General features: G+C 41.8%; 1 protein-coding gene across 1 annotated transcript in view; it reads left to right on the top strand.

Annotated features, from left to right (window-relative positions):
• The first annotated feature begins 10,833 nt into the window (after window positions 1–10,833).
• RIPK2 (receptor-interacting serine-threonine kinase 2) overlaps window positions 10,834–11,151 on the top strand; it is a 46,658-nt gene continuing 46,340 nt past the window's right edge. The window contains exon 1 of the mRNA XM_014528435.1: window positions 10,834–10,844. Coding sequence (XP_014383921.1) covers window positions 10,834–10,844 — 11 coding nt within the window. The remainder of the gene's footprint in view (window positions 10,845–11,151) is intronic.

Here is an 11,151-nt window from a genome sequence, read left to right as displayed (position 1 = left end):
TTCCTCCTAGTTGTAGAACTTCCACACAGCCAGCCTTCCTGTGGTTCTGGATGATGTCCGTTCCGTCTTTTAGTTGTATTTTTGAAGTGGTTGTTCGAGGCAGCAAACTCCGGTGTTAACCTATGCCGCCATCTTGGTTTCCAAAGAATTTTTTTAACTCTGGTACTTTTTTATAACTTTACCTCTGTGAACTATAACACCTTTTAAACATGAACTTGTGTAGAGAGCGCCTGGGAAGGCACATAGGCATTTCTTTAATTATTGTCAGCTGAATCCAGTGGTGTTGGCAGAGCCACGTCCTGGAAACACGCCTTGCCAGAGGCAGGAGTGTTGTCAGCCTGACCTTCAGCCCCGGTACCAGGGGGTGGGTTTCGTTATCTAAATCCAGCCAAGCACCAGGAATGAATACGACTTGGGCCGACCCAAGAATGCACATAATCTCCTTTGTCTTGACCTTTAGTAAAACTTCCTGGTTTTTGCTGTATAAAGTAAACTCGCTGTATTGGCTCTGGGTGCCTGTCTCTCCATCAGAGGACAGTGGTCCCACCCAGTCCCAGCTTTCCCTACTGTATTTGTGTCTGTCTCTTTCATTTTCTCAATCCCCTGTCACCCCTACTCAGGAACGGGACCGCTCTCTAGCCGTGCTGGATGCGGAAACGAGAGAAATATTTATAAACTTGTAACTTTGAAAAAACTAAAACTTGAAATGAACACACCTAATAATTCTGCATGCTTTTAACCTAAGAACGGCAGTCTTCAGCTGGCCACACAGCATCCTCCCATGGCCTCCAGTGAAAATGGGTGCACTATCATCAAGTTCACTCATTGTCCTGGGCACTGGTAAACAAAACAGAGATGGCCCTTGTATTCATGGAGGTCGCATCAGAAAGTAAAGTATGGCCACATAGTTTTGATTTGCAAATCACTTTTCAATATTTCATAAGCCAGCCTTGATAATTCTCACTAAACTAAAATTGGCAAGGCCCCAAATACTTTATTTTGAGAAAGGAAATTAATATTGTGTATAGCCTTATACACAGTCCTGTTTAATTCTCATAATAGCTTTAAGAAAGATACTTTTTCACTATTTAATAGATGAAGGAAGTGAGTAAGGCTTGTCAAAATTACATAATACCAACGAAGTCAGACACTGCGGTTACTGAAAGAGGAGACTTCTAACTCATGTGATCTGATTCCAAAGCCCCATAGTTTTACGCTGGAATGGTTCAGTTCATATCAATATATATCCCAAGTCAAAATTGTTATGAGAAAGACTTTTAAAGAATAAAAATGATGTACATAACAACTTTAGTAAACTATTACTAGAGACACATCAATACTTTGATTGCTAGACTGAACTCCTTTAAACATATCCTTGCTCACATGTACAATAACTCTTCATATCACAGTGTTGACCTGTAACATAATTCACACTCCATCTCTCCTAAGTCTCACTGCCTGAGTGCAGTTGAACAGATTCAAGATGCAGCAATGGAATTTCCTTGGTTCAAATCCTGGCTCTGCCACAGAATAGCTGTGGGACCTTACACAAGTAATTAACATCGCTGTGCCTGTTTCTGCATCTGCACACGATGAGTAGCATCTAGTGCAGTGATGGCGAACCTTTTGAGCTCGGCGTGTCAGCATTTTGAAAAACCCTAACTCAACTCTGGTGCCGTGTCACATATAGAAATTTTTTGATATTTGCAACCATAGTAAAACAAAGACTTATATTTTTGATATTTATTTTATATATTTAAATGCCATTTAACAAAGAAAAATCAACCAAAAAAATGAGTTCGCGTGTCACCTCTGACACGCGTGTCATAGGTTCGCCATCACTGATCTAGTGCCTAGTATTTTGGTATTAAATGACTGAGATGCAGATATGAGGGCTCTTGGCTGGGCAATTACTGCTCCATGAACTTGTCAGTGTCCTCTAACCAAAGACCACCAGAGGCACATCTGCCGCTCTAGAAAGCTGCTTCCCTGTCTCACTGCAAGGAGAAAGGTACACCCTCGGGGGAGCATGGGGTATCTCAGTAAGAGGCTATTAGGAAGAACTTACTACAGGATAGAGCCTGTCTTAGGTAATTTGGGAGCATTCAAGGAAATTGGGGATCTTCCCTGCACTGGATGCTGTCCGGAAGAAGGAGAAATTCTCTGATTGGGTATCTTAATTCTTATCTGGGCTATGAGAGGAGTGAAATCAAGCTAAAGCTGCAATTGGTAAAGAAGCAGTAGGTTCTCATTGTTAGCCAGGAAAGGGTGATGTGTGCTCATTTTGGGTTTTGGACTATTTCTTATTTGTCTTTTCAGATCTGATCATGAAGTGGCCTTATTTTTTCTTGCTCCACTGCCATCACAAAGTAGTCTTGTCTGAGGCTGGTGTTCTCTGACCACGTTTATATTCAACAGGACTTCACAGATTCGCAGTGATAGGCACATTCCCAGCTGAGAGAGGCTGTGTTCTTCCTTCTTAGTAAAGTAGATAAGAATTGTTATTATTTACTTATAAACACCTTTTACAGTCATTGTATATCTTGAGCCACTCAGAACAATCCCAGGAGGTAAGCAGGGCCTCATTCATAAGTCACTCCCATTTGTGACAGTGATCCCTGGAGTTGTTCAACAAGGCTGCAGTGGCAGGGCAGACATTGCCATTTCACTTCCTGAGAGTTCCTGGTTTCCCAACAAACCTTCAAGTGCTCTCTGGCCCCTGTTCAGCTGCTGACGTGGGAGCCCTGATTCAGTCATAGTTTCCACACCATTTGCCCTCATGACCTGGACAGCCTGGGCAGCGCTGCCTCTTCCACAGCTTTGTCTGTGTTTGCCCAAAACAGGACACTACAGAGAGTGCTGAACTTACCTCTTTCACACAGTCACTTCAAAGCAAAAAAAAAAGTATGTGTGTTTTGGTTTAAAAAGTTAATATACCTTAGTATATTTTGCTCAAAATATTCTGCTAAATTCAGGGGCTGAAAGTTAAATGCAGATGAGCGACTAGTAGCATAGCTTTCCACACTCTTGAAAACCTGCCAAATAAAATGTCAAAGGAAAGTGGAATTTCCCATGAAATACCTACTAATAATAAATTTTTGCCCAGCACCATCTTTTTGTAGCTGGGAAATTCCCTCTGGCTAGTAAACTTCTCTCCTGAGGCATTATATAAAGTGAAACTGAAAGTGGAATACCCCACTGATAATTGCAAGCAGTTCCCAGAAAGAATATGGACTTTGATTCAAACATATTGGTTCAGGAACCCAGTCTCTGTAATTCACAAACTGTGACTGGGCAATTTACTCCGCCTCTCTCATTACATTACCATGCATGCTTCTCTCCTCTAGCATCTGAGCGCCCTGCACTCCCCTGCCAGAGCACATGCGTCTGTAATTGCATTTCAAGTCTCTCTCCCTTGAACACTAACAGCATGGACCATGTGTAATTTGTTAGCCTTGTATTTCTAGCACCTAGAGTTATGGCACATAAAACATTTGTTCTTTATTTGTTGCCTTAGGGGAGGTGGACTGGAGATCTGGAGAATCTGGAAGGCTTTCTTTTCATTTTATATGATTTTATATGTTTTTATAATTCTTGAATGTTCTACCATGCCAATTTGGTACATGTGCTTCTTTTAAATTAAAAATCATATTTATACAAAAGGAAGAAAATATTTCTTATGCATAAATAAGCTAATAAATAAGCTAATAATTGGCTCCTGATCTATCCAGCTTCCTTTTTTTTTTTTTAAGCATGGGATCAAAATAGTTGATTTTAAGGCAAATTGTTTTCTCCATCTTCTACATAATAAACCATATGTATAATTTGAGGACTAACATGTAACTTCATTTGAATGTAATTTTTCTTTTCTTATGAAAAAGGGATAGTCAGCCAGGTGTATCTTAGATTCAGAACATCCCAGTGTGAGGTTAGGTGGAGGAAGGCAGCAAATGGGGAAGATTCCTTGGGCCTTTTGTTTCTTGCTCTAGTCAGCTCATGAGAGCTTTGAAAATAAACTACCCTTTATCTTCTTCTCTGTGTGTATAGATCTATCTGGGCACCTACTTCATGAAACAGGAGGACTGTGGGTTGCGGCATGATGTAACTAAACCTGAGTCCCTTGGCCTAATACCATCAAATATCACCAAAATCCTTATTCCATTCACTCCACTCTGAACTTTTAGCAAGCAAGTTTTCCTGCATCAAATACTTCCAAAGACTTTAGCTGCTGATCATCATACTCTGAATGACCACAATAAATCCGTCAGCTTTTCCAAAGGACTTCCGTTTCTGAGCCACACAGTGCAGATCACGCTGAAGTGAAAAGATTTGAGTCAGACTTTATGTACCAATTGAATGTTTTCTACCAGTTTATGCTCTATATTTCCCATTTTAAAGGCTTATCAATATGATCAGTTTTAATGGGAAAATAAAATGAGAATTTGACTAGGCTACAATCTAACAGGTGAGGGGAAAATTTCCTGAGATTTTATAATCAAAGTGAAAAATAATTTCTAGATTCTAATTCACCTGGTTAATTAATGAAGAGAGGTCTCTAGTTCTGAACTTATTCTGGTCTACATTTTTGTTGAGTTGAAAAACACAGAAGGGAAAGCAAGCAACATCTACTGAGGGTGTGCCATCTACTAAACACCACACATACATTACCTTATTTCATAGTTACAAAAGTTAGTTAGAGCAATACTTTCACAGAAGGAGAAAATAAGGCTCAAACATGTGAAGCAGCTGCCCAAGATACACAGTTCATATGTCAGAAAGCAGAGAATTGAAGTCAGGTCTATGTTCTTCCAAACATCGTACTTCCTGGAAAAGACAGCCAATATAGCAAAATGCAGACTTAAGAGATTCATGAAAGACTAGAATAATGAAGCTACATAGAAATGAAAAAAGTTAACATGATTAAGTTCAAAATTGAACTAGGTCTACAGGTGAGATATTACTACACACTTACTAGATAGCTAAATAGTAGCAATACTAAATGCTGATAGGATGCAGAGAGATAGAGCCTCTCAGATATTGCTGGCTGGAATGTAAAATAACACAGTCACTCTGGAAAATGGTATGGCAGTCTCTTCAAAACACTAAACATGCCCTTACTATTCAACCCAGCAATTGCACTCCTGGGCATCTGTCTTATAAATGAAAATGTATGTCTGCATGAAAACCTGTACACAATTGTTCTAACAGCTTTATTAGTAACTAGAGGCCCAGTGCACAAAATTCGTGCACAGGGTGGGGTGGGAGGGGAGAGTCCCTCAGCCTGGCCTGCACCCTCTCCAATCCAGGACCCTTCAGGGATGTCCGACTGCCGGTTTAGGCCCGATCCCTGCAGGATGGGGCCTAAACCAGCAGTCAGACATCCCTCTCACAATCTGGGACCACTGGCTCCTAACCGCTCACCTGCCTGCCGGCCTGATCCCCCTAACTGCTCTCCCCTGCCGGCCTGATCGCCCCTAACCACCTCTGCCTCAGCCCTACCACCATGGCTTTGTCTGGAACAGTGGTTCTCAACCTTCTGGCCCTTTAAATACAGTTCCTCATGTTGTGACCCAACCATAAAATTATTTTTGTTGCTACTTCATAACTGTAATGTTGCTACTGTTATGAATCGTAATATAAATATCTGATATACAGGATGGTCTTAGGCGACCCCTGTGAAAGGGTCTTCAACCGCCAAAGGGGTCTTGACCCACAGGTTGAGAACTGCTGGTCTGGAAGGACATACAGAAGATGCCCGGTCTAATTAGCATATTACCCTTGTATTAGTATAGATAGATAGCTAAAACCTGCAAACAACTAAAATGTCCTTCAATAGGTGAATGGTTAAACAACCTTGTTGCGCCCTACCCTGAAATACTATGCTGCAATAATAATAAAAAAAGAATCAATTACTGATACAAGATACAACTTTGGTGGACCACAAGGACATTATGCTGAGTGAACAAAGCCAACCTCCAAAAATCACATACTTTCACTAACATAACATTCTTGAAATGATAAAATTATAGAGATGGAAAACAAATCAGGGGTCAGGGATGGGGGTGGGGGTTATGACTGTTAAGGGGTGGGATAAGGGAGATATCTGTGGTGAGAGACTAGTTCTGTAGCTTGACTGAGGTTCAAGAATCTATGATCATGACAAAATGAATGGTGCAATGTACATGCACTGGATTAATGCAAAATTGCTGATTTTGATATTAGCTTTTCAAATTCCTGTTTTATCTATTATTTCCAAATGAAAAAAATATATATACCTTAGGTGTTTTAGAAAATGTACCTTGGGTGTTTTAGTTTCCTGGGCCTGCCATAAAAAAGAACCACAAGTTTGGTAGCTCAAACCACAGATATGTATTATCTCCCATTTTAGGAGGCTCGAAGTTCAAAATCAAGATGTTAAAAGTATTGGTTCCTTCAGAGGGTGGTGAGAAAGAACCTGTTCCATTCCTCTCCCCAAGTTCCTGGTAGCCTTACACATTTCTTGGCTTGTAGATGGCTTTCTCCCTGTGTCTTCACAGTATCTTCCCTTTATCCACATGTGTCTCTTGTCCCCTTCTTATAAGGAAACCAGACATTTGGATTGGGCCCATCCTAATGACCTCATCTTAACTTAATCAGTAGCAAAGACCTCGTTTCCAAATCCAGTCCCATTCACATATACTGGGGGTTAGGGACTTCCGCTTGGGAGCACACAATTCAACCCATAATACTCAGACTAAAAAAGTCAACTGCACAAGTACAGGAGAGAAAACCTCATTTAAAGGCAGTTTATAGCCCTAACTGGTTTGGCTCAGTAGATAGAGCGTTGGCCCTCGGACTGAAGGGCCCCCGAGTTCGATTCCGGTCAAGGGCATGTACCTTGGTTGCAGGCACATCCCCATTAGGGGGTGTGCAGGAGGCAGCTGACCGATGTTTCTCTCTCATCGATGTTTTTCTCTAACCTTCTCCCTTCCCCTCTGTAAAAAAATCAATAAAATATATTTTTTTAAAAAATAAAGGCAGTTTATATTTTTTTTAAAAAAAAGGAAAAAGAAAGGAAATAGTTAACAAACGAAAATATCTAGTTTTAGTTGACCACAGGCTCAACCTAAATTAATAGTTTAACAAGACTGTCTTCCAGGGCACTAACAGATTCAGATCAGAGGCAGGCACAGTCACTCTTCCTCCCACCTATCCAATCTCACATCAAATTTTCTAATCTGTTTGGATGTAGGGGAATACTGAGAAAGTAAAAGTGGATTTACAGGAGGACTGTGGAGTCTGAAGACCAAATGGAAGTAACTGAAGATACTGAAGACTAAAAATGACAATCTGTCTTCAAAGTACTCATCTTTCAAATCCCTGATACCACCTTCAAGTGATATCTCCTTTTGTTTGTTGAAAGAACAACAAAGCTTAAATTGTCTAGATAGATTTAGACTTATTCAATGTAACACAAGCAGGTAATATTAAAAATAAAAGGACTTCCTAAAACTTAGAGAAATTCAACAATAGAAATCTCTAACCGATGAAAATGCCCAGCTCAAGCCCTAGCCGGTTTGGCTCAGTGGGTAGAGCATCGGACTTCAAACTGAAAGGTCCCAGGTTTAATTCCAGTCAAGGGCACATGCCCGGGTTGTGGGCTCAACCCCCAGTAGCAGACTTGCAGGAGGCAGCCAATCCATGATTCTCTCTCATCATAGATGTTTCTCTCTCTCTCTCCCTCTTCCTTCCTCTCTGAAATCAACAAAAATTAAAAGAAAGGAAGAAAGAAAGGAAGAAAGAAAGAAAGGAAGGAAGGGAGGGAGGGAGGGAGGGAGGAAGGAAGGAAGGAAGGAAGGAAGGAAGGAAGGAAGGAAGGAAGGAAGGAAGGAAATGCCCAGCTCAAAATGCAGTGAATCCCCTATTGCCAGGACGTGCTCAGTGAGGTACGTCCTGACCCTTTGTCAGGTGTTCTAGCACTAGGTGGGAGAGTGTGCTTAGTGTCTCCACCTTTTGTTTTCCTTTTCAGTACTTTTCACAGAAAGATGTTAGTTTAACCTCCTTGGGAATTTTTTTTAATCCTCACCCGAGGATATGCTTACTGATTTTAGAGAGAGGGACAAGGGGTTGGGGGAGAGGGAGAGAGAGAAACATCTATGTGAGAAAGAACATCAATTGGTTGCCTTCTGTACATGTCCCAAATGGTGATCAAGCCCAAAAGCTAGGTATGTGTCCTGACCAGGGATTGAACTCGAACCTTCTGTTACACGGGACAATGTTCCAACCAACTGAGCCACAAGGGCCAGGGCTTGGGAATTTTTAAAAAATAATTTCACTGTTTTCTAAATACTAAAGGATAAAGATGCAATTTTAGATTGAAATATATTTGAGCCCTGGCCAGTGTTTGTAAGTGGTTAGAGCATGGGCCCTGCCCACCAAAGGGTTGAGGGTTCCATTCCTGGTCAAAGGCACATACCTGTGTTGAGGGTATAATCCCCAATCCTGGTTGGGGCACATGTGGGAGGTAACTAATTTACGTGGAGGCAACCAATCGATGAGTCTTTCTCACATCAATAGTTTCTGCTGTTTCTCTCTTTCTTCTTCTCTCCCCCACTCCCTCCCTTCCACTCTCTCTAAAAATCAATGGAAAAAATATCCTCTTGTGAGGATTAACAAAAAAAAAAAAAAAAGAAAGAAAAAAAAAAAGAAAGAAAAGAAAAAAAACGTTTGAGAGTGTTCTGTATCTTGATTTTAATATTATCTTTATTGGTAATTCAATTGTGAGAAATACTTTTCCAACTGACATCTGAAGAATTTGTTTAGTTTAATTATCAGAAAAAGCATCATATTATCAATTTTTAAATGGCATCATGTTTAATCTCAGGTCTGAACATAATTAGGATGGTTAAGTGAGAAACATTATTGTGCTCATTAACTGTAAAAATGTATACTTCTCTGGCTCTTCATAACAACAGACTCCATGTCATCAAATATATCAAATTATTTTTTAGGTTGTTTTTTGGGAAAAAGATAACAAATGTGCCCCAAATGTTAGTTTTCCCATGCAGAACATTCATTATTATGTAATTACTAGAGGCCCAGAGCACAAATTTGTGCACCAGTGGGGTCCCTAGGCCTGGCCTGTGTTATCAGGACAAAACCAGCTCTCCAACATCCCCCGAGGGATCCCAGATTGCGAGAGGGTGCAGGCCAGGCCGAGGGGCCCCACCGGTGCATGATCAGGACCGGGGAGAGACAAGGGAGGGACCGAGGGAGGACTCCAGGGTGTGTCCGGCCTATCTCACTCAGTCCTGATCAGCAGGACCCCAGCAGCAAGCTAACCTACCAGTTGGAGCGTCTGCCCCCTGGTGGTCAGTGCATGTCATAGCAAGCGGTTGAGCAGCCTTAGCATATCGTTAGCATATTACGCTTTGATTGGTTGAATGGACAACCGGATGACTGGAGATTTAGCATATTAGGCTTTTATTATATAGGATAGAGGCTTCACCAGTGTTTGTTTTTAAAACTTACTAGATGTTTTTGGACTAAAAATATTAAAATTAGAATATGAGATGTTTTAAATTCTTGGACTTTTTAGGCGGTTTCATTTTCAACTTTTCGGTCTTGTTTCTAAATTGAAGAGATAAGAGATTTCAAGCTACTATTTCCTGAAATAGCACATGGAAAAACAAATCAATGATTTTATAGGATTTTCAACAGGTGGATTCATGTTATCCTAATTTGTATAATTATTTTCATTATTTTTTCTCAGTCAATTGATGTAGTTCAGTATTCTTTAAGCTTTTTATCTTCAGCCAATTAATTACGGGAATTAAACTATATAATTAATAATGTATATTTTTAAAACTGTATAATGGTGAAAACCATCATGAAAGGTAAAGGTTTGAGGTTACGGTTGATAAACTGAAGGTAGTTCTTCCATCCTGGGGTCTCCCACCCACATTGTACTAGTCCTTTGTCTTTCTCTTCGTTGACTTTCTCCCATGTTTGTTGGAGCACATCCTCTAGTAGTTTTTGTTGTTGTTTTAAGGTGGATGGATGGAAAGTACTTGCTTCCTGTATGTGTGTTTTCATTCTGCCCTTGTACTTGATGGGCAGTTTGAGGGACTACAGAATCGAAGTTGAAGTTACTGCCCTTTGGGACTTTGAGACATTTCACTCACAGCTGCGCTTTCTTTCGCATAAGAGATCGGGGATCTGGCCGCTCCAGTCCGTCTGAAACTCTCAGAGTCCTCCTGATCCTGGTCCTGAGCTCCTAGTGCAGGCTTTGCGCTGCTGGGGTCTTTCCGCATTAAGGGTTCGGGAATCTGGAGAAGAGCTGCGTATAAATTAATGAAGAGACTAGAGAAGAAATATGAATTTGGGAGGCACGGGGGAGCCAGGGGAGGCTCCACTCTCTAGTGGGGTGGGCTCCCACGGCTTGTTTTTCACACATTTAGCCTCCAGCAGAGCAGATACACATATCAAAGGTGAGGTCGGTAAATAAAGGCCCAGCAGGTGGGGGAACTGCCTGGCTCTCCAGCAGCAGGTGGTGACTGCAGAGCCCAGCTCGGCTGAAGGAGTCCATCCGCCTGCGGAACCGGAACCAGCTCCGCTCGCTGCCCTCAGTGTGCAGACCCAGTGCTCCTGGCCCCGCTAAGCGGTTCAACTATTTCTGGGTCATTTCTTTCCCCCGGGTTTTCTGCTCTTCTTTTCTGATCGTCTTTGTTACCTGAATGAGTGAATGAGTGAGTGCAGTGAGGAGAGGATGAGTGCTGAGTGACTGACTGCGGAAGGGAGGGAATGAATGAATGAATGAATGAATGAGTGAGTGCACAAGTGAGGGGGTAGGGAATGAGTGATGGGTGTGACTGACTGAGGGAAGAGTGCATGAGAGAAGGAATGAATGAGTGAACAAATGAGTGAATGAATGAGTGAGTGAAGGAGTGATGGAGGAATGTGTGACTGACTGAGGGAGAGGGGGTGAGAGGACGAGTGAAATGAGTGAACAAGTGAACAAATGAGTGAGGAAAGGCGTGACTAAAGGGGCGAGTGAAGGAGTAAGGGAAGGAGGGAAGGAGGGAGTGATGGAGCAGCGCAGCCGCCAGGCACCCCGGGATGGACACGGGCGCCCCTGGAACTAGGGCTGGAGGCCGCGCTGCCCGCATCTCC

Source organism: Myotis brandtii, unplaced genomic scaffold, assembly GCF_000412655.1.
Source record: "Myotis brandtii unplaced genomic scaffold, ASM41265v1 scaffold634, whole genome shotgun sequence".
Classification (NCBI taxonomy): domain Eukaryota; kingdom Metazoa; phylum Chordata; class Mammalia; order Chiroptera; family Vespertilionidae; genus Myotis; species Myotis brandtii.
The sequence above is the reverse complement of the archived record's forward strand: the minus strand, read 5'-3'. Positions and strand labels throughout refer to the sequence as shown.